This window comes from Ursus arctos, unplaced genomic scaffold, assembly GCF_023065955.2.
Source record: "Ursus arctos isolate Adak ecotype North America unplaced genomic scaffold, UrsArc2.0 scaffold_20, whole genome shotgun sequence".
In the NCBI taxonomy this organism is placed as follows: domain Eukaryota; kingdom Metazoa; phylum Chordata; class Mammalia; order Carnivora; family Ursidae; genus Ursus; species Ursus arctos.
Genome location: NW_026622875.1, coordinates 51,226,309 through 51,250,211, shown reverse-complemented (window position 1 = coordinate 51,250,211; position 23,903 = coordinate 51,226,309). Strand labels below are relative to the sequence as shown.

Sequence of the window (23,903 nt, the reverse complement as noted above, 5' to 3'; positions counted from 1 at the left end):
TTTCTGGGAGGTCAGAGTTATGGGTACTAGTCAGGAGCCCCACATAGTTTGACTCCTTGTTCTAGAGCACTCCAAGAAGGCAGGTGTAGACCCTGGGGTCTCAGAAAGTCAAAGCCAGTGGGATGATGCCTGTTTCCTGGGTGTCCCCGTCCCTCAGACCCCTGATGAGGCAGTCCCAGCTTGGGGACCCTGAGGCTGGCCTCTAACGCTACCTTGATGCTGGCTGAGGCTGGGGGGCTGGTAGTAGGGCTGGACTTTGCAGGACTTTCTCCTGGGGCCAGGAGTGGGGTACTCATAGCTCCCTGTGTGGCTGTGGGCCCCCCCTCCCCCAGAAGCCCTGGGTCCTACTTCTGGCACAGAGCTGGCCAGCACAGTTTGGGGATGAGGTGGAGAAAGACAAGTTTTCGTATCTACTATTTTTGCAGTCCTGTTACAAAGGAGACCTTGAGCCAGGTTTCTTTAAAACATGAAAGATTCCTATGTAGCTCTTATTCATGCCATAAATTTATGAGGTTGAACTGGTGTGCTCTGCATTGTAGCTTCGTTCAGCTGGTGGGGTCTGAATTTTCCTTGTTTTATTTGCCAGAGAGTTACAGTTGGGTATTTAACCCCTCGAGTCAGTGGAGGTGGATATGCTTTTTGCCAGACCTTCCAGATTTAATGTAATTGTTCGGGTTGGGACATTTTGATCCTTCTTGCCATTATGCTGTTTGATGTAAGATTTATTATTAATTTTTATTATTGCTTGCCATCAGACAGTTTGATGCACGATCTCTTTATGACTTTGCACACACCCCACTCCCAGCCTGGGTGCAAAATTTTGCAGAGAATAGAGGAGTCCCATCGTCCCTGGGTTACTCTCTGACAGGCCTTTGAGTTCTCCTTGTAATAACAGGACAAGGAGGGAGGAGCTGACTTAGCCCTCACAAGGAAGAGGAGTAACTCAATTGACATTCCATTGTAATTTAGCAGTCGGTTAATGGCCACTTACTGGAAAATGTTACCAGGCTCTGCGGTGAGTGTTGTTAGAAACTGAATTACTCTGTATATTTCCCCAGGGCCCTTTTCCGCCTTCTCTAGCACACGCTCTAGGAGCTGCAGGAAGTGGCACTGTGTTGCAATCACAGCTGCATTGTTCCTTCATATTATTTATTTTGTTTCAAAATCAAGTATATTGCCTTTAATGGTACCAGAGACTTGCCAAGAGCCCAGGGGTGACATGGGGGATTACTGGGTTATTTTGTTGGGAACCCCGGGCCTGCAAGTGCCCAGGGACAGCCATGAGCCCTTGTCTGGCAAGGTAATTAATTTGAGTCATCTGAGCTGAACATCTCTCTATCTCTATGTCTTTACCCATGTAATGATTTCAACTGGCTGGTCACTTCCTGGGTTTTTTGTAATCACTCACTCTGCAGAATGTTTGATGGGCCAGAGGTGAACGAATGTGAATCTTGGCTTTGCCATTTACTAGCTATGTGACCTTGGGCAATTCACCTAACCTCTCTGAGCCTCGGGAGTTTTACCTATTCACAGATGGCAACATGGGCTCCCAGGGATAAGAGAGCAATGAAATGGCACGAGTGGATGTAGCTAACAGGGCCTAGAACATGCTAAATACTCTTCCTTCCAACTTAAAAATACAACAGCAGCACAGAATGCCCCTTTGTCGGGTCAGCATGTTGGGAACTGTGAGGGAATGGTAGAGGAAAAGCACTTCATCATTTGTGTTTCTGTTGACCTGGAGAGATTTTCCCCTTTAGCCGAAGTTGGAGGTGTCCGCGTATAGCGTCACCATACATCATTGGGGGTGTAACCGGGTGCGGGAGCAGGTCCAGCGGGGGCCCAGGCTCTGTTGGCTGGTATCTGCTTGGATGGCAGAAATCATCTTGCCTCCAGCTCTGGAGTGTCATGTTGGGAGGCTTGGTTGTCTTCCAGGGGACTCCACACAGGGATGGCCACATCATGCCATTTCTGGGTCATGTTTTCAGCTCCTTTTCCTACTGGGGCTCGCCATCCTTTCTGAAGTCAATGAAATAATCATCACCAGCCTCCCACTTAATTACCATGGCTGCTGCTCCTCTTTCCCCACATGCGTGGAGGAAGTCCGCTGGGGAGCTTGGCAGCCTCCTGGCCCAGTGGCACCAGAGCCTGGATTTTTGAGGTCTGGTGGATTCCTGAGACTTTCCTTCCGCGCCCCAGTCTGGAAGGCATCCCTGGGCCCAGCCTGGAGCAGCGCAGGGGGAAGTGGCCAGCACGCTCGGCGGCCCCTCCACACGACTGACACACACTGACGAGGCTGTGGTTTGCTTCTTTCCTTCCCTCCCCTCTAGAGTATAAGAAGAAGTACGGAGAGGAACACGGCTCCTGCCAGGCCGGGATAGCAGGCTTCTTCACTGAGGTGGGTGTCGGCTCTTGGGCATTTCTGCTGTCTTGCCGGTGTTCAAGTTTCCTGGCAGATTGTGGTCTCGGTGGTTCCTTGAGATGGAGCTGCCGGTGCCCCCCACGTACTTGAGCTGTGAGCGGTAGATTCTGGTCCCTGGATGTGACATCGGGGGAAGGTGATTGACACCGGTGGGAGCTCCTGCTGGCCAGAGACCATTGGGGGGGTAAGGGCGGCTCATTGGGAGGAGACACCTATTGGACAATTTCTCTAAGGAGCCCTCTCGACTCTGAGCCCCATGGAAGGAACCGGTTCAAGGGGGTACAGGTGAGATGTGCTCAGCCATATTTGTGTCTCGTTGCCGGCAGTGAGGAGGGTATATTAAGCATCACCTCCTGTCGTTCTTCCCTCTGTGGAGAGATTTTATGATTTTATACGTAACTCAGCCAGCCCCTTTCCCAAATTCCGAAGGACTGTAGACTTGAATACTTCTGTACCTATGTAGTCGTACCATGATCTTTGGCTGGACAGTACAACTTTAGGGACTATTCTTAAGTGATTCTTACCTACTATGAGTTCACCCTTCACATCAACCCCTCATTTCTCAAACATCTTTTAATTGTCTGCCATGTGCAAAGCTCCATGCCAGGGCCTGTAAGTGACTCAGGCATCCATGGAGTTGCTCAGGCCCAAACAAAAAAGTACTTTATATTTCTAATTCATCTGTAATCTTATTCTTTTAACCTCCTAAGCATATCCCAAATGTGACAGCTTTAATTGCCCACCACCATCACCCTTCTGGAAAAGCCATGGTTATCACCTGGAGATATTCTGGTCTTGATCTAGTCTCCCTGCATCTTTTTTTTTTTTTTTTTTTGTAGTAAAATACACACAACATGAAATTGACTATGTTGACCATTTGGAAGCAAACAATCTAGTGGTATTTAGTACATTGACAGTGTTGTGCAACTGCGGCCTCTTTAGCTTGAAAACATTTCCATCACCTCAGTCTGCATCTGTTCTCCACACCCACCCTTGTGTTTTCTGCACAGCAGCCTGAGGAATCTTTGAAAATCAAACCCTGTCATTCTGTCTCTGTGGCTCCCCATCACATGGTAGATTAAAATCCATACACTGTGTCTTGACCCATGGGACTGTCTTTCTGACATTCATTCTCCTCTTGCTCCAGGACAGCAGAGAGCTGCAGGAGGGGACACCCACCAGTGTCCAGAGCTTTCTGATCCAGAGCAAAACTGCCAACCTTATTTTCTTCAATTACTATTTAAATTCAGAAAATAGACAGTCAGCAATGTAGCATTTCATTCAGAAAGCAACATGGAAAGGGTAGAAAAGTCAGAAATGTTGTCTTTCACTCTCAGACCAACAAACATGAGATGCTTCCCTCCAACCCCGCAGTCTGCACCCTCTAATTCTTACTATATCCCTTAGCTGTCACTTCGGTGAGATTCTTATGACCATCTACACAGAGTTCCATGGGAGGTCGGGTGGATGGTGTTTCCAGTCGTCCGCACTGCTCAGGCCCAGATGAGCAAGATTCCTCTCCTGCATCCAAGTCATCATGGAGTCCCACTTCCTGTGCTCCCAAAACCGATCCCAGAGGCCTCCATTTCTCTCTGCCTCCGCTGCCGCTCTACAAACCTAGGGCACCGTCGTCTTGCCCAGGGTGCCACCGCAGGACCCTCCTGATTTCCCACTCCCACCCTGCCTCGCGACAGCCTCTTCCCACATAGTAGCCAAAACTACCTCCTCAAAATGAGAAAAATATTGTGGCTCTCCTTTGCTCAGAACCTTCTGTATCCCCATCATACTTAACAATAAGATCCAGACTCTTCCACGTGGCCACCCAGGTCTTCCTACCTTTCCTGTCTCACCTGTTACCTGGCCTCCTGGACTCACCTCCTCCAGCCTCAGAGACTTGGGATGGCTGCTGGAATGTACCAGACTCCCTGGCAGCATGGGGCTGGAGGTGCCCACACGTGGCATTTTTGTGCACAGGCGCACTTTTCTGCAGAAGAGAAACGCAGCAGAGGAATCGCTGGTGCCAAAGCTATCCAACGTTTGAATTTGGGTACATTCTGGCAAATTACACTCCAGAAGTATTTGCCAACCGACAGTCCCCCAGTTGTGTGTCATTGTTCCTTCAGCCTCTCACCACTACCAGTTTTTGTCATTATAAAAAGATACCTCATTTTCCTGTAATGTCCCTTTATCTGCTTACTAGTGTAGTTTAGTATTCTTCAAGTATTGGCCATTTGTCTTTTTCTAGAAATTGCCTGTTTATGTTTTTGGCCCATTATTCTGTTGGTTTTTCTTATTTTCGATTAGCTGATTTTTAGGAACTTGCAAGATAGTTTCAACACTAATTTCTTATCTCTTATATGTGTTGTAAATTTTTTTTTTATCAGTCTGAGTTGGCTTATTGTGTCTTTATTGTACTGCCATCACACAGTCATATTTGTCAAATCCATCAATCATTTTCTCTCTGGATTCTAGACTTCTCAGAAAGATCCTCCCTCTCCTAAGAATATGAGATACCCACCTATAATTTCTTCCAGAATATTTACATTTTTTTTAAAGATTTCTCTCTTCCGTACATCTTGGATTTCTTTTTGCAAACATTATATGGTAGTAACAAACTGCATTGTTTTCCTAAACGTGTAGTTGATTGTTCTCATATTGGCCTGCTAACCAGGTTTTCTCATCCCCGTTGATTTGAAATACCATCCTGCCGTATGCTGAGCTCACACTCTCCTTCTGTCTCTGTGCACATTGAGATTGTATAGCCTCTGTGGCTGTTGTTTCTCTGGTAAGGTCTAGCAGAGTCTTACTCAGCCCAGGAGGCAGCAGGGCACCCTTGAAAGTCCACAAGCAGGTGACGGACACTGTGGATGGCAGTGCTGGGAGAGAGAGACCATGCAGGCTGGCGTGCCCAGGATTTTAAAAGTGGAAAGGCCAGGAGGGAGGCCAGGTAGGAGGCTGTGATGTGGTCCAGCTACAAAACAACAGGGCAGGAATAAAAAAAATGACCAGGGGAATTGGAGAATATTAAGGCGGTATCAGTGGGCTGGGTGGCCAGAGGCCTGTGGGGTGGAGGAAGTAGGAGGCAGGGTTCTGGAGAACAGTGGTACCCAGTGGGAAGAAGGCTGCCTAGAGAAGAACCACTGGGGGAGGTAAACAGATGGGCCTGCTTTCAGCACATGCGGTGTGAGGCGATGGATGGGACACTCATAGGTGTTTTTAGAAGATACTTGGATACAGGGACCAGAACTCAACCTGAGTAGGAAACTTTGGTTTGGTCATTCCTAGCACCTCTCTGAGGGGGCTGGGTGTGCTCAGCATGGAGCTCGGGGTGGGGTGGGGGGGAGGACGCCTCCTTTCAACAGTGGGAGGAGAAAAAGTAGACTCATTGCAGAAATGAGAATTCATCAGAGATGTTGATGGAGAACTAAGGGAGAGAAAGAGTTCCCAGGGAGGGAGTGTCATTATGGTCTCACCAGGTGGAAGGTCAGGGAAGACAGGGCATTGGGTTGGGTGGAAGGAGGGCTTGGTGGGAAGAGCAGAAAGGGCAGGGGTGGAGGGCAGCCCATGGGGCTGTGCAAGCTCCAGGTGACCAGAAGGACAAGAGGACCTATTGAAACTCCAGGTTCTGGGAACCGTGAGGCCTCAGCGTGTGCTGGCTGGGCAGACAGCAGTGGGGCAATGGTGCGTGGATGGGGGTTGTGGGGTGAGCGAGTGGGAGGCTTAGTCCTCTGACCCGGCCACTGTCCCCTGGCTGCCCTGGGCTTTGGCCTCCTTAAACAGGAGGTCTTTGAACTCACTGCCTCTCTTGTTTCTGGAACTTCAGCTGTTGGAGGCTGAGCAGGAAATGTGGTTGAAGGGGTCAGGCAGCTCTTCTCCCCCACCCCGCCCTCCTGCTGACCCCGTTACTTGGGCTGGCTCTTGCTGGGGGCTGGGCTGTCCCTGCACAGGGCAGGCAGCTACCTCACAAGCTGGATGTGCTTCTGTGGCCTTCCGAACACGGCCATGTGGCCCCCAAGTACTCTGGCCTGAGGTGCCCGCTTGACCTGAAGGTCTGTGACCCAGGGGTTGCCAAAGCTGTTTGAACTACGGTTGCCACGTGAGTTTTCGCCTGTCACTGAGGATAAAGGAGAGCTTCCTGGGAACTTTATTTTTGTAGCCTAGGGTGACAGAGACAGATACTTGTGAGTAGCAAGAGAAGTCATGGACCAACCCGCCAGCTTTGGAGCACTGCCGTGGGAGCCTGAAGACATCTGAGTAGAAGTCTGGGGTGCAGACTTCTATTGTAGATCCTGAGTGCCCCTCTGCCCCCCTCCCCCACTCATGCCAGCTTGCAGCAGTACGCAGAGAAAAAAGTCCACGGCTTCTCAGGCACACCTACACTCCTCCGTGCCTCTGGAGGTTCTGCTAATAAATGCACCTTGGGAAAAGGCCCACACTGTTTATGGAAGAGAGCCCACATGGGAGTTAGGTAGTGTGGCCTTTGGCTTGCAGAGAAGCTTGAGTTTCTCTGTGCCATTTGCATTGGCTATTCCTGGGTGGTGGGGAGCTAAGCCCTGACGCCATTTTCCTGGCACTGGTAAACAGTACCAAAAGGGCCCAGGCATCATCCCTAGTGAATGGGAAAACCAATACAGAGAATTCCAGGAAGACACTGCTTTCTTGCCCCTCTGCTGCCCCAGCCCCAGCCCTGCAGGTCCCAGGCTCAACCTCAGGTGTTTTAGTTTGAACCAAGGGAGAAGGAGGCATGAGCGTGAAGAGGAGGAGGAGGAAGACAGACAAGAGCTTTGGTTTAAAGGTTTCTGAGGAGAGATTACCTTGTCTTCTCTTTGTGATGTTTGAGAGAGCAGGTGTGGGGATGTGTTAGACATACAGCTCTCAATTTTTATGCTGGATTGATTTAAATCATCAGAAAACAATGTGTCTACCGCCTGGTGTCCCAGAGAGCCTTATGCATCTCTGGTGATGCTCGGGGCTTTGGCTTATGAAGAGCTGCAGGTGGAGAAAGCTCTCTATGTGCTGTGTACCACTGGTATCGAGGCCAAGGGTCATTCTGTTCTCCCATGCCCTGTGTGTTTAGACACTGGATTCCAAATTCCTTTCTGAGCTCAAGGCCAAGGAAGAAGTCTTTCTCCTCTGAGGAACTGGTCATTTGTCTAATGCTCCTTCTAGAAGTGGCACAGTGCCTTACACAGAACAGATGAGAATAGGGGCAGGAGTGAATGAATGCACTCACCTCCTGTGTTTTTTCAGTGATGAGTTCTGAGTGCAGGAAGTGATATGTTTTTATAAAACAGTGAGATGCCTCAGAGTGTCCGACTTATCAACAGCTCCCTTGGAGGTGGCTAGGACCGCAGAACCTGAATGCGGTGTTTCTCCACAGTCTTTCCTGGTCTCCACCTTCCTGAATCACCAGCAACATGCCATTGAGGCAGGATATGGTGGCTTGTCTTCTGTCTGTGCTCACACCCTACTGTTTAAAGTTCTTTTCCAAATGGACCTCAGCACACGCCTTGTTCAAAGCATTGCCCTATTGCCACCACGGTCGTACCTGGCTCTCCTGCCCATGCGCTCTTTCTTCTTCTCGTTCTCTTTAGATGGCTCTAGGTTGTTCTGACTTTTGCTCTGTGGGAATTCAGTGTGACTTTATGAATTGTCATCAGAAACTCAGGAGCCTTATAGCAAGATCTAGCCTTCAGGGACTTGTTGGAAAGCAGCAGCTTCTGACAGTGGTGAGGCCAGCTCTCCAGAGAGGGGTCAACCTGGAAGGATGTTTCTGAAATAGAACTCGAAGAGCCAAGGGAGGGGTGGGTGTGTTTGGGCACTGAGAGCCTCGATGACATTGCTGTGTCTAGCATCCACTGTCTGCACAGCCTGCACCTTTGGGGTTTGTGTACAGCTGAGGGGGTTCCCCTGAGATTGGCTTTATTTGAACCCTTTGGATAGAGTTTTTTTCTAAAATATTTTGTATATTTCCACATTGCCTTCCCCTGGGATTGTCATACAAGGGGACTTCTTTGATTTGTGTATCTAGTATAAGCTTTCATACATGATAGTAGTAGGTGCTTAATATTACTGAATGAAAAATTAATGATTGTGTTAGGAAAATAATTTTAATTGTTTCTTATTGCAGTGTAGGTACTTTGGGAAATATAATCAAAAGAAGGGATTCCCTGTTGGGGAAGGAAGGAATGAAAGCCTCAGCCAGGGTCATCTAGTGGATGCAGTAGCCCGTGGGCACCTCCCCTCAGCGCGGCTTCCACACAGAGTGTGCTCCATTTTGAACATGTTGTGCGTTTTCTGAGGTGACTTTCTTCTCAGTGTTTAGTCATTGTTCTAGAATTTTGAAAAACACTTGGGTGCTGGGTGGCTCAGTTGTTTAAGCGTCTGCCTTTGGCTCAGGTCATGATCCGAGGGTCCTGGGATCGAGTCCTGCATCAGGCTCCCTGCTCAGTGGGGAGTATGCTTCTTCCTCTGCCCCTCCCCCCAACTTGTGCACACACTCTCTCTCAAATTAATAAATAAAATCTAAAAAAGTAAAAAAGTAGAATTTTGAAAAACACAAAATAAATTTTAGGGATGAGAGAGAGACAGAGACACAGAGAAAGAGACAGAGTGACAGAAGAAGGGAGGGGAGGGGAGGGGAGGGGAGGGATTCCTGTAATCGTGTCACCCAGTGGAAAAAAACCATAAATGTTTAGGGCTTCTCCTTCTGGTTTCTGTTTCGTCTGTCTGTACACATTTTTTTTTCCTTTTATAAAATGTGATCGGAGTATACATATTGTTTGGCCTGTTTAACTCAGCACTTTGCGGCCCTGTCTCGGTGCTGTTACATCTAAAGCATTTTTACCGCTGCTGGATTCTGTTGAATGGGTGTACCATGATTTAGGATCCCAGCTGTTAGATGTTTAGATCATTTCCAACTTTCTTTTCTTTTCTTTTTTCTTTTCTTTTTTTTCTTTCTTTCTTTTTTTAAGATTTTACTTATTTACTTGAGAGAGGGCATGAGAGAGAGTGCACACACACACACACACACACACACACACACACGGTGGGGGGGGGCAAAGGGAGAGGGAGAAGCAGACACCCCGCTGAGCAGGGAGCCCAAAGCAGGACTTGATCCCAGGACCCTGGGATCATGACCTGAGCCAGAGGCAGACGCTTAAGCAACTGAGCACCCAGGTACCCTTAGATCATTTCCAACTTTCTTTACCCCAGTGACAATGCCTGTTCTTGTGGGTGAAGCCATGTAGTTATCCGTGCTGACTTCCTTAGGTAGGTGCGTCATTTGGGAGCACTTGGAATTCTCATCAGTATTGCTCATTAGATGGCTTTGGAGCACAAACCAGCCGTTGGCCCTGTTGAGGGTGCAGGGCCATTTGCCCGTAATGCAAATGCTGGAGACCACTGTGTCTTTGTGTTTCTGGTCTTTTTTTTTTTTTTTTTAAGATTTATTTATTTATTTTAGGGAGAGAGAAAGCACACACATGTGAGTGGGAAGAGGGGCAGAGGGAGAGAATCTCAAGCAGACTCCCCCCTGAGCATGGATCCCAAGGGCTCAGTGCAGTGCTAGATCCCATGACCCATGAGATCATGATCTGAGCTGAAACCAAGAATTGGACGCTTAACTGACTGGGCCACCCAGGCGCCCCTCTGGGTCTGTTTTTTAATAGCAGTGCTGTCTCTTGCTGTCAAGGGTCTCTGTCCTTCCCTTAGTGTGCCTCTCTGCTCTCTTGATTTTGTTGTGAGTTTGCAATGGGCCACAGTGGCCACAAAAGCAAGCTTTCAGCCATTCTTGAGAGGAGCGTCCTGAGTGAGGACTCGGGGGGATTTCCTTGGACTGTTAATGCACGGTTTTTTGCAAAGATGCTTCTGGTCATTGTTTTCTCCTTGCTCTGTATGGGGCAGGTGGGATTGGGGGCCAGGCTGGGTGAGGGGGTGGTGTCTTTTCATGAGCACTGTTTCCTGGAATTCTGCGATTTAGGACAATGTGCGATGTTTGTCATTTCCTCGTTTGACCCTGTTGTGAAGGTGAGGAAATACGCATGAGCTTATCCTTGGGTAGCGTAGCGACCTGGTATGTTCCTCATTCTGTCACCTTGCTCAGTTATCCCTGTCTTTGTTCCTGAGGACCCCGCGGGTATGATGGATTCTGTAACACCCGGGAATGTGGTGCGGTAGGTTTTGTTGCTCAGCTGGAGAAATCCTTGTTGTGAGGTATCTTCGAGTTGTTGGCTGTGGTACCACCTGCTCCCTCCTCAGCTTCCTTCCCTGTTTATTTACCTTTGGGTTTCTCTTCGGTAGGAGCTGGTGGTGATGGGCGCCCCAGGGTCATTTTATTGGGCCGGGACAGTCAAAGTGCTGAACCTTACGGACAACACCTATTTCAAACTGAACGACGAAGCGATCATGAACAGGCGGTACACTTACCTGGGTGAGTAGCTTAGGGACGTGACAGGTAAGAAGGGGAAATGGGAGCGGTTCTCCCCTGGCCCGCAAACTGTTGCTTTACTGCTGAAAAGAAGAGTTTGTTGGCTTTCACGTCTATTGTTCTAATTAGGTACGCTCTTAGCCGGGACACTTTCATCGAGCCTCACACCCGGCAGGTAGAGAACAAAGGAGGGGTCTGAATTAAAACTGTGATTTAATTACAGAGCGGACATTTGAACCTCCAAGGAAGCAAAATGTTTTTCTTATTTGAGCAGTTACTTAAGTTCAGATACAAAATGAGCGCAGTAGAATCCGGGTTTTCCATGGCATTTCTTTGGCTGTGGCCTCTGCTTCCTGGTCACACCAGTTGCAAATAGAAATAATAAGAACTGGGCATGCCTGGGTGGCTCAGTCAGTTGGGCGTCTGCCTTCAGCTCAGGTCATGAACCCAGGCTAGGGATCGAGCCCCGTGTGGGGCTCCCTGCTGAGCGGAGAGCCTGCTTCTCCCTCTCTCTCGGCCTGCCGTCCCCCTGCTTGTGCTCTCTCTGTCAAATAAATAAATAAAATCTTAAAAAAAAAAGAAATAATAAGAACCAGAAATTAGCATGATGGGTGGCAGCATAATGCTGAAGGTTAATCACAGGCTTAGAAAAATTGCTCCTATTTTCTCAACTCTTTCAACCGTCTAGAAAGAAAATAGATACAACTTAACAGCCACCAGGCAACATGACACTGGCCCTATTGAGGTACAGAGACAGGCTGTCTTTGCTTGTGGACCTGAAGATTTTGCGTGGCTCTTTTCCTTAGTTCATGCTCTGAATGCTATTATTCTGGATACTACTTCTTTTCATTCCTGAAACATTATGAGGCAACTACCATTACCCACGTTTCAGAGGCAAAGAAACTGAGGCACAAAGAAGTACATAACTTGCCGAGGTCACATGGCTTGTAAATAGCAGGATGGGGGCTTAAACCCGTGGTTTCTGAGCCCAGAGTCTAAATGTGGAGCTGCCTCCTGAGTATGTGCGGTGGAGACAGCACTGACCTCTAGTATGGAGCCCTCGCTCACCTGGGAGCGCCTCAGAGGTGGGGGTTTGGCCTGACATTTCCAGGACTTGATAGAGTGCCTCGTGCGCAGCAGGGAGACCTGACACACACTTAGAAGGCAGCAGATAACATGGTTTGGGTGTGGCTTTAGGTTCAGGATAGGTCCTTTGAACTTGAGGGGTGGTGGGTTGTCCCTGTGTACCAGAGACCCTTATTGCTGCAGGGCTTTCAAGGTCACCCGAGGCTTTGCTATCACTCATAATGCTTTTAGGTAACGTGGTCAGGCTACAGGGTCAATAAGAATTGATCACAATATGGCGTCATCACAAAATCCAAACAGCTTGTGATCACAGCATTGGGCTTTGAAGGTGAAGACAAGGTTTGGGGAATATATGGCCACCCATAAGGGTTTTTGTTGGCTAAAGGAGAACTTTAAGCCTGCCCACAAGGTTCTCAATAAGCAGGAGACATTTAGACTAAGCTCAGACAACTTTTACTTTTGTTTCTAGATTCCTTTTGCATCCAGATTCTTTTCTCATCCATACCGACCCCCCTACCATCAGCTTCTTTCTGCCTTCTCTAAGGAGGGAAGATGGTACAGTGGTTAACAACAGAGGCTTTGGAGACACACAGATTGGATTTGAATCTTGCTGTGTTATCTGGGGCATGTTACCTAACCATGTTTAGTCTCAGTTCCTACATCTGTAAAATGGAAGAAATAATCATGCCTTCCTCATAACATTGTGAGATTAAAATTTGTTGGCGTCCAAAGACATGCCTAGGGATGTTCACAGCAGCTTTATTCATAGTAAAGCTGGAACAGCTGGGAACAACCCAGATGCCCAGCAGTAGGATAAAGATATCCTGATCTCCTCATGCAGTAGACCGTTTCTCCACAGTAAAAGGAAACGTCTGCTATTATACTCAGCATGGATGAGTGTCACAGGTGTTATATTGAGTGAAGTTCTAGAATGGGTAAACCTAACATATAGTGATAGAGAATAGTGGCTGCCTGTAGGGACTTGAAAGGGTAGGAGGGCACCTTCTAGTTTGGGTTCTGTACTTATATTTTACTCTGGGTGGTGATGGCATGGCTGTGTACATGTGGACACTTTCATTGAGTTCTACACTTCAGATGTATGAAAATTAGATCTCAAAAAGAAAAAACAGATAGAAAGTATTTAGCACAGTACTTGTTTTAAAGAGGACCCTCAGAAAACACTCTTTCCTGCCCCGATGTTTTTGTGAACCTGACTTTTTGTGAGATGAGCCATTTCAGCATGAGAAGACTGACAGATGTCATTCGTTCCCTGGGAGGTTATGTTCCGAGAATAGCTGGGTCATAACAATCCAGATAAGGGATGCTGGAGACCCTTTTTCCTCAGATGGATCTTTTCTTCCCTACCCTCTCTCATCCTCTCCTCGGTCGATGCCCACCCTTTTACAGGCTATGCAGTGACGGCTGGCTCCTTCTCTCGCCCGTCCACCACCGATGTGGTAGGAGGTGCCCCCCAGGATGAAGGCATCGGGAAGGTGAGGAGAAAAGTCTGTGGAATGGCATGGGGTCAGACACCAGGGGTGAGCGTGCTGCCCCTGGTGTGGAGATTTGTCACTTATTTGATCTGAACATTCTGCTGGGTGGCTGGCAGATAAATGATGAAGTAATGAGGAGTTTCCATCAGTTTCCTTCCAGTGGCTTTTGAGAGTGTATTTTGAAAGCTTAATCAGAGAGTGCATGCTACCCCCAGAACTCTCCATTCTCTTCATGTTCTCATCTCCACTGTGTTTGGCAGCTGACTCTGTGTGTGAGATTTTTAAGACTGACCCTTGGCATCATGGCGTCCTCCAAAGGAATGGTGTCCAGTACTATTCAGCTTTAAATTCTCCGCTCTGCCAAGCCCTTTCCAATTTCGACTTTGACTTAATAGAGCTGGGTTTAGTCCCAGTATCTTTGGGACTTTATTTATTTGTCTTGGGGCCTAGATTGTCATACTTATTTCCCCAGTGTTTTAGAGCCAAGACTGGTTCAGTCCAATGGCTGTACTGGGAATCTATGGGTCAGATTTCCTAAAGGATCTGCCCAGAGTATAGGAAATACCCCATGGATCTAGGGCTGTCTGGTCCCTTTAGGAATTGTGGCCTCTATGGGGCCGAGAGTATGAACAACTACGCTTGCTGATTGTTTAGCTCCAGTGTACAGGAAATCTAGGTTGGGTAGGTCTGCATGAGTCAAGAACGTGCATTTTTAACTCCATAGAAAAATCTGAACAAGGGAATGATCTTTGGACCTGAGCCCATGGGGTGGACCTAGGATGGAGTATGGCCATATCTCCAGGGGCTCAGAGAAGTGGGGTCTGGATTTTAGAGAGGCCCAGATGATGGGCCAAGACCACTGTCCATTGGAGCCTTGAGCCAACATGTCAGTCTGGTCAGCTGACTGGGCTTGACTGGTACATCACGAGGGTCATGTCCCTGGATCCTCCCAGGCTGGAGTTAGGAGCCTCAACTCTCATTTCTGGAACTTGTGCCTCCCTGCTGACACTGGTGCTAGGGAGAAAGGATCTCGGAGAATGAAACCAGATAAAAGCACAGGGCACCGAGTGGGTGGAGGCATGCAGATCAACTCTGATAATGTCAGGAAGGAGGTGGGTCCTTTAGGGTCACATGAATTCCTCTACATGGTAGAGGGAAGAAGCACCGAGAGCCGTCCCCACACTGATAATGTTGTCGGGGGAAGAAGCTGCGTGCGTGTGTGCAGCCTTCTCTGTAGTGTTGCTAACAGGGCCTGCCTGCCTCCCGGCTCACAGCCATGCGGATGCTTCAATGCTTCCTTTTCTCACCAGGAACACAAACTTTGATCTGATTGCATTGTGTTCTCTGCAGATGTTTGCGATAGTCTTAAGATAGTCAAGTCTTAGGATAAGAACAGTATTTGTAACTGATAGAACCAGACAGAGAATATCCTGGATTCAGCTAACAACAAAGAATCTGACAATGCACCTTTCAGAGGTGCTGGGAAAACCGGTTGTAGTTGACACAGTCGCCGACTGTCCCATTCCCCGGGGACCCTAGACTAGACCTCTGGCCTGCAGGATTATTCATTTCTGGTGTCAGGGCACAAACACATTCTTACTAGCGTGGTGGCTTCTTACCCCACAGGAGGGTCCCCTCCCCTGGTTCTCACAGGATGTTATTGCTATAAGATGCAACTTGGAAAAGAGCTTCTGTAGTCCTGTCATTTGGGACGTTCCCCATCAATGATCCTCTTTGTGGTAGAGATGCATGTACCTCGGATTGAAGGACACTCTTTTTTGCAGAGTTGGTAACGTGCAGGGAACACTGACTTCTTTATTATCAGCCAGCTTAAGCCATGTGCCTGGTTGGCCTTGATCTAAATAGGACTCTCAGGAAGATGCTGGTCAGTATTTTGGTCAGGGCTTCTATCTTAACTAGATTTTTTTTTCATTCCATAGGTTTATATTTTTAGAGCTGATCGAAGATCGGGCACCTTAATTAAGATTTTTCAGGCATCAGGTAAAAAGGTGAGATTCTGGATACTGGTGTCTTCTTTTTGCTTGTGAGATGTCATCCTGTGGGAATCAGTTCACTTCTTAGAAAATTGGTGTAGAGGCCCTATCCGTGCCCTACGTTTGCGGCGACCCCGCATGCAGCTGCCTTAACCTCCCCAGCATTGTGTGTATCCTGCGGACTGTGGAATTCACGCTCATTGTAGGGCACAGGTAGCAAGATGAGTTTGGACATGACCAGTTACATCACAGAGTTCGAAAAGGATTTCCATAGTTCAGATAGTCCTCAGAATTACGACTTGCTGTGTGTGTCTGCCTTTTATAACCCTCCATCTGCCTCTCTCTTATACCTACACATCGACACCCCAGAGAGATCAGACGCAGTCAAGTACAGTAACAAACCCATGAAACCTAACTCAGTAGGCATGCAGGCAATTGGCTCTCACTCTCCCTGTGTCCCTGGCCCAGCGCCACCCTCATCCTCTCATCCTGAGCCCCCACCACCATTGCCACACAAAGAGAAACCAAACAGAAGTCACTCAGCTCCTTTGAGAACCTTGAAATAGAAATGGCTTGGGAAGGCTGCCTTGGGCAGGTTTATCTGCGTGCGTTATCTTGTCTTCGTCCTGGCCCTAATCCTCTCTCCATTTCCTGCACGTTTCTGTTACGCTGCACCATAGTCTGGGATGAAGTCAGTAGAGAGTCTCTGATTCATAAGCCACGTTTTCGTGGGCTTGTCCGTCTTGCACACCTTAGTGTGGCTCAGACCAGCAGGATCATTTAGGGAGATTGGCTCATCTTGGGATACACATTTTGGTTGGAGACCAAGGGATACTCTGGAGGCTTGCCTTGGTGTGGAGGCCTTAGTGGGCTCTGGGAAGAAGTACAGGACTCCTGGGGCTTGGGAGGGAGATTCCAGGAGGTAGGAAAATGTGGAAGGTGGTTTTACGTCCCACCACCCTAAGAAAAGGGGGAAGATGACTGTTTTCTCTGTGGGCGGGCCACATGCCGCAGCCCAGTTTAGGTCCCACTGTGGGTTAGACCTGCTCTACAAAAGCCTGACGCCATTACGCACTGTTCTGACGGTGCGTATCCTCACTTCCCCAAATTCCGCTCACAGGTAGAATTTTTTTTTCAACTTTAACAACCTTAATGTGTGTATTTAGTAGAGAATTGTCATAATCTTTTCAATTAAAAAAATGCATCACCAAATCAGTTTTGTGAAGTTTTCCCTGAGAACAGCTCCTCATTCCCCTGGGAACTGCACTGGCCTGTGTTATTTTAACATTTCCAAAACCCCAAAGCAGTCACACTGGAAAAGGACTGTAAGCAATTCTGCAAAAAAGGTTTTCCAAGCACCTTGGACAGTTAGACAAGAAATAACACAGTGCCATTTGAAAGAGCCCCAAAGAGCAAGTAGGGTGTGAATGCTCCTAAGTCTAACATTTTAGTTCTTTCTTAAAAAGAAAAAAAATAAAACAAACGGGTGAGTGTGCCTCGTGTGGGAAACCCAGACTCCCACCCCTCTCCTTCAAACGAACCTGGGCTTGACAGCATGAAATGAAAGGTGCCCTCCCCTTATTGAGATATAATTGACATATAGCGTTGGGTGAGCTCAAGGTGTTCAACACAATGATTTGGCCCGTGCATACATGGTGAGCTCACATCCATCACCCCATGTAACTACTATGTAAGGACTCTGAAGTGACATGCAGAGCAGGAGCACACCTGTCACCCAGTTTTCAGAGTATCTTCAAGTCATTTCCACCTGTGTCTCTGCACCTGCTGCCTCTGCCCCCCCCCCCATCACCTGCTGCCTGTGCCCAGGGCAGAGCCAGTTAACGCCAGTCATCCTGGCTTAATTAACAGCCTATAATTGTGCCCCCTCCTTCTCAAAAGCCTCCCGGGGCAGATGGCAACTTACACGGCCACCCATCTGTGACAGATCACAGTCAGGTTTGGGACAACAGATTTAAGAGTGGATGGTGGGAGAGGTAAACATTTGAGAAGACACTTGTGCCCGCTTCCTGAGGGCTCCGTGACTGAGAGTCCCAGGACAGACTGGCTTGTGTGTCTGCTTGAATGTCCCTGTAGGTATTGGGGCTCCCTGGGAGGGAGGGCACTGAAAGGCCAGATGTTTCACCGGCCAGCTTCGTGGCCACGCCACACCCTCACTCTGCACGATCCTAGCTAGAGTCACTCCTTCCTCGTGCCACACCCACTCTTGCCCTCCTGTGTCTCTGGCTTCTAGCTTTACCCCCATCATCAGGGTTCTGATTTTGAAAAAGACCATTACCCTCTTTCTACATCTTATTCTGCTTTTTGCCAGAAGAAATGGGAAATTCTAGTCTCTCTGACTTCTCCATTATTTCAGAGGGAAAGGACATGACCCCAGGCTTTCAAAGGATGTCTCTTTACCCCTTTGTCCGGAGCCACACACACATGGGAGGGCTCTGACTCAGTCCACCACTGGTCCGCTTCTGCTTTTGTCTGGCCAGAATTTGGTCAGGTAGTCCTGTCCCCTGGCCTTACCATAAGAAAAACAAAACAACAAAACCGAACAGTTCCAGTTTTTGGTGGCTGACATCCTTCATACAGTACATCTAAGAAATGATCAGTATGTGCACAATCCAGATGTTAATAGACACACGTCCCTGCATTTCTAGGCTGATGGGAGAGCTCTGATCAAGGAGCACCCCTCCACACACACACACACACACACACACACACACACACACACACACACAGCGTGTCATTGCCTCATATAGGAGTTTTATTGCGTTAGCGGGGTATCTGAAGTGTTTGCATGTCAAAACTTAGGAAACTTCACGTTCAGGGATTTCTGATTGAACACCAATGAAGATGCCAAGTTAAATAGCCCATTGGAATGAAACAAATAGTTCTCCTGGGGCTCAGCCAGAGAGAACAGCCAGCAGCTTTGGTTCTCGGGGCCTTGTGTGGGTCTCACCAGCTTGTTTGTTTGTTTGTTTGTTTGTTTTACTGAAGTCCAGATAGATCGGCAAGGCCACTGAATTAGTGACTGGCAACTTGGTCTCTGCTGTGAATCCAAGCGTTGCCCACACCTTTCTCCTTTGGGAATGGGTGGTGGCAGGGTGGGGTACATTGAGCACAAGTGGCGTGTGACTGGGGAGGGGCTCCTGTCCCCCGGTTCACTGCAGGAAATGGACCAGAGTGCCCTCCACTGCTCTCACACTCCCTGGGGCAGCCGCCAACAAACACCAGCTCCGAAAGAAAACACTTGTTCCCATCAGCAGAACCAGACGCCTTTTATCTGAAAACATTTATTTTAAAAGAATGGAAGAATGGCCTTTTTTTTTTTTTCTTTCCAACAGAGGTTGCAAACTGGCAGCCTTTGGAAAGGATGCAGCCTGTAAAACTTTTTGTTTGGCCTGCCCGCTGTGTTTGTTTCTTCGTTTTTATTGTGAACAAGTTGCTTGCATTTTAGAAAGAGCCACCTCAAATAAAATTTTAGATTTTGGCTTCTCTTGAAAAGCGGGAAGGTTGGTGTCCCTGAGTCGGCCTCCCTCATGGCAGCAGTGGACTGCGGTTGGGTAGGAGCGGCTCTGGTAGCTGGCTCTGTGAGTCCCAGTTTGCCACAGTCCCTACCACTCCCTATTGCTTGTTAGACACTGAAGCCAAGCGTCACTTGCGACCTGTGAGCATACTTACAGTGTTACTTGTTTTTTTCTTATACCTGTTCTGTCACCTGCCTGGATCCCATTAGCGTTTGGGTTTGGGACCCCTGATTTACGATAATAGGCATTGGATTAAGCTCTGATTCAAAAAGAACGAGTGGAACCTGGCCGTGTTCCCTTACCTGTTACATAGTCTTAGTCACAGTGCCTTTTCCTGTCACTTGAGTTCATGCCTTCCTGGTTAGGTTTAGCTCTGTGCAGGCCTGGGAGAGGGTAATCTATTTCTCCATGTAGCGTTTATTTTCACGCTTGCCTTGTGTTATGAAATTTCATATTCTTACTTCGTTAGCCCTGTCAAATGTCTGTTATAGGAGGCACTTTCACTATGGTTGTAACCTGTTTTGTAACCTTGGCTTGTGTTTTTAAAAACCATACCTTATTCTCCTGGGGTTGGTCCACTTGTTTCCCCCTTGGTAGGACTCCAAGGAGGGAGACTCTGAGCCAGTTAGCTTTGGTCTGATGGGCACAGGCATTTCACCACTGGCCCAGGCCTTCTGGCTTATGGGGCAGCACAGCCTTCACAGCTTGGGGGCAGGAGTTTCTAAAGCAGTGGGCTAGAGGAAAGTGAGGGCCTCCTGTGTGAGGGCAGACACTGAACGCTTTGTTGCAACTCGACTTGGTTGCAGATGGGCTCTTACTTCGGCTCCTCCTTATGCGCAGTTGACCTGAACGCGGATGGCCTCTCTGACCTGCTGGTGGGGGCCCCCATGTTCTCTGAGATCAGGGATGAGGGGCAGGTCACCGTCTACATCAACAGAGGAAATGTGAGTACACTGCTGGGTACCAGGTGGACGGGTGTGGGAGAGGGACATCTGTCCAGCGAGGGGTGACCCAACGCCACGCCGGGCCATGCGCTGGGCCGCGTTACCCAGAGGAGGAGAAAAGACAGCTTCCTACCTTCAGAAAGCTCAGCATGCCATTAATGAAAAGCCGGACACAGTGTTGTCACTGCAGACATGTAGGGGTTGAGAAAAATCGTAATGTCTCTTGTTTGATTTTGAGTGTTTATTCTGTACTTGAAATTGTTCCTCCTGTTTTCTGTAAATGATTTCCACGTAATGTGCACATGGTATTGGGGGTCCTCGTTTTTCAGATTAAAAAAACGAGGCCTGCGGCACATAGCTAGAAGCAGTGGGCTGGAATTTGAACCCAGCCCAGCTGGCTCCTGGGAGTTGTGCTGCCTGCCTGGAAGTATGTACACAGTGTGCCCAGGGCAGCCGAGCAGCCTCCTGGAGGGCGCAATGGCTGGGGAGAGTCTTGAAGGAGTAGGAGTTAGGCAACATGTGGGGGTGGGCTTGGAGCTGGGCAAGTGGGTTGAGGCCTGGGGCAGCAGGACCACTTAGTTCTGGGGGTTGGGTGGGGGCCAGTGCAGTGGCCGAGGGCTGTGATCACGATTTCCCTTATCCTGCAGAACCGTGAAAGGGGTGCGATGGCGTCAGGAAGATGCCTCTGCCCCTCTGCAGCTCAGTGAGGGGATGGGGACCGGGGCGGGAGGGAGGGCAATGCACCAGTGGGGCGGGAGACTGATGAGAAAGCAGAATCTGTTCAGCATCTAGAATTAAGAATGTCCAACAAGAGAGTTAAATGCATCAGTTTTGTCACCAAGCATGAGAAAACGCTTATGAGGTAATCAGTGAAAAGCAGGATAAAAACTGCCTATACAAAGAACCTTTAAAAATATACAAAATACATGGAGAATGTTCATAACAAATCTCGGTGGGTGGTAAGGCTTGGGTAGATTTTTAGTTTTATCTTTATCCAAAGAGCAAGAATGTAATACGTTCATAGTAAAAATAAAAAAATAGAAAAAAAGTGTACTTTTAAGCAGTGATGAAGATGCTAGTTATCCTAGTTTGATAACTCATCCAATTGGAGGGGACAGTGGTGTTTAACTATAGGTGGGCAGATGTCACAAAGGAACGAAGCCATTTGAAGAGGAGCCAGGGAACGTTAGAGCCTTGGGCTTTCTTGGATGCTTGCAAACTCTTTGAGAAAGTGGATCGAAAACCTGGGAGCAAACGTACTTCCTGGAACCTGTTGCAGTGACGCTTGGCATGTGTGTCCCCGTTGTTATCCCAGGGAAAGGGACAGGCAGGTGTGGGGAGAAATGAGGTGGTCGTTACGAAGATGAGAGCAGCGATGTTCAGCAGCCACCGGCTACTGTATTTGTAGGAGAATGAAACATTCATGTAGGCACGAACTTGTCAGGCAGGAAGGTGACCAGCACAATAGCTCGACAGTGTGTCTAAACCAGGGTGTGGAATCTGGGAGCAGGGGAATTCCCCCAGACACACTGTGCCCACGCACTCCAACCCCCAGCCAACGTATCTTAATGCCGTGTGGCTACCCTGAGTACCAGGGCATTCTATCTGTTGAACCTCACCCTGTCTGATTAATGATTATGAAGTAGTGCAGAGGAGTGGAAAAACGATGACTTTGGAGTTAAATGGACCTGGATCTTGCTTTTTCCACTTACTAGCCTGTGCGATGTGGACAAATAGCTTAAAATTAGTGGCTCAGTTTCCTCATCTGTAAAGTGGGGAGAATCATAAGGTCCAATCTAAAGCCAGACCCTCCCTGGGATGGCGTGTGGGTGTGCAGTGGGTCCAGAAAACCTCTACACTGGGGCATGTTTATACGTTTTTATGCCTCAAAATCTCAGATTATATTTTAATAGTCTGCTACTGACATGTCAGTCATTTGGGGTAGAGTGGGTATCCTCGGATGGCTTTTACTGCCACCACACACCGTTGATCCCCTCCCTCTGTTGGGTGCTGTTTGCTCAAGAAATCCAAATCTGAGCCACACGATACTGGGCACAGTTTTGTGCATCCCCACCCCTTCCCTGGCCAAGAACTCTACTGGGTGTTGGGTTTTCTGAACCATGACTCTGTCGAGATTACTGATCACATACACCTTGCAAAGCAGCTTTGTAACCTTGTACTAAGTGGGACAGGAGAGAAGAAATAGAAATATGCATGCCCACGTAAAACCACTTTGGGAAACAAAAGGTAGGGGCAGCTGAGAGGATTTTGTGGCGACAGGTGTGTAGGTAGGTAGGTTTATGGAGTGTCAGGACAAGGGAGAGATGGAGTCACTGGCCAACATGAGAAGCCCCTTCCCTCTAGAAGGCATCTCAGACTGTGGGAGACCCTCCTGCTGCACAGGTGAAAGGGACTCATTTTGCCAGCAGGAGAGAGAAGCTTGGGTGACCGTGATTCTGCCCAGGTGTTTCCTGACGATGGGTGTGCTCCGGGGGAGGCATTCAGAGCTTTAGTTTTATTGGGGGTTTTTTGGTTCTGGTTTTGTTTTGTTTTCCATTTTTTCCTCCATCCTTTTTCCCAGGGAGCCCTCGAGGAGCAGCTGGCCCTGAGCGGTGATGGTGCCTACAACGCACACTTTGGAGAGAGCATCGCCAGCCTAGGCGACCTTGATGATGATGGGTTCCCAGGTCAGTGAGCTCGCACCTGCCCTCTGGCTTCGCCCTGGCACCAGGTGTTCCTGGATCTGCCTGCCCACTTGGAAGGCTCCTGCAGGCAGGGGAGCCCTCAGAGAAGATGTTCTCTGTACAGACATTCAGGGCTGGGCTCAGAGCACACTGCGCTTCTGCTTTGCGTGCTACCGTCTCAGCAGCCCCGACCTCTTGGCTCTCTGTTTGCCGTGCGGAGGAACCTAGGGCTGGGCCACTGGGGCTGCTTGTTGCAGACATGTTTGAACCAGCTTCCTCCTGCCACCAGCGCTCCTGTCTAAGCCTCTAAGGCTCTGCAGCGTTGTTAGTACAATGAGTGAGGAGGGACTTAGACCTTTTCAGCCCTGAGAGTGACAGCAAGCAGATGGACTTGAATATGTCCCTGCTGAGAGGGTGGGGCTGTCTGTACCTGATGTCAAGTTCTAGCGGCACTGCAGATTCCTTCACAGTCTCTTGGCTCCTCTCTCTGGTCTGTTCAGTGCCACCTCCTCTTACTGTATACGCAGTAGACAGACATCAGGACCTGTGGGAGCCGTGTCACTAGGGGGACGGCTGAGGTGGAGGACAGGCTAGGGGGCAGCTCTTGCCTCAGGCCAGACATCCAGGCTCCTTTGATACCCTCACACTCCTGGCCAGAGAGGATCCCGGCTTGAGGTCATGTGAGCACGTGCCCCTCACCCTAGACCTCACTTCTGCAAACACATGAATTTTGTCAGAAGCAAAGGGAAGAAAGTCAGGAAGATCTCGGCTTTGTTCCAGGGGCTGTCAGTTTGTGAGGGTAATGATGTTTTTTTGGGAAGTGAATGCCATTTTATGAAGTCCCTTCTCCAGGAACAGAGTCGACTTTCTCAGTTATGCAATAACCATAGTTTATGGAATTCCCCTGACAGAAATTCGGGTGGGTGGTTTATGTTTGCATTTCTTTTATTGGATGGGTCAATGACTTTTTTCTGTGAGGATGAGGTAGGAAGTTTTCTGGAACTAAACCCTTCTCAGCTTCAATAATTTTCTTTCTACCCCCTTTCCCCCCCCTGCTAAGAGATTGTGTGTCTAGCTTAATGCCTGAACAACCAACGACCAAGAAATTTCTGGTATGGAGGGACCCAGATGATGGCAGGAATTAGGAAAACTCCTTATATTACTCCATCTGGCTTTCTAACCCATAGCTGTTTTTCTCCCCTTAGATGTGGCCATTGGCGCACCCAAGGAGGACGACTTCTCCGGGGCTGTCTATATCTATCATGGCGATGCTGGCGGGATTGTCCCTCAGTACTCAATGGTAATTGCTGTGAGAA

General features: G+C 48.6%; 1 protein-coding gene across 1 annotated transcript in view; it reads left to right on the top strand.

Moving 5' to 3' along the window:
• The window catches only part of ITGA9 (integrin subunit alpha 9), a 326,573-nt gene that overhangs the window by 37,156 nt on the left and 265,514 nt on the right, over positions 1 to 23,903 (top strand). Inside the window, exons 5-11 of the mRNA XM_026496718.4 lie at positions 2,331 to 2,398; positions 10,724 to 10,853; positions 13,344 to 13,429; positions 15,370 to 15,438; positions 19,766 to 19,903; positions 22,485 to 22,590; positions 23,793 to 23,887. Coding sequence (XP_026352503.2) covers positions 2,331 to 2,398; positions 10,724 to 10,853; positions 13,344 to 13,429; positions 15,370 to 15,438; positions 19,766 to 19,903; positions 22,485 to 22,590; positions 23,793 to 23,887 — 692 coding nt within the window. The remainder of the gene's footprint in view (positions 1 to 2,330; positions 2,399 to 10,723; positions 10,854 to 13,343; positions 13,430 to 15,369; positions 15,439 to 19,765; positions 19,904 to 22,484; positions 22,591 to 23,792; positions 23,888 to 23,903) is intronic.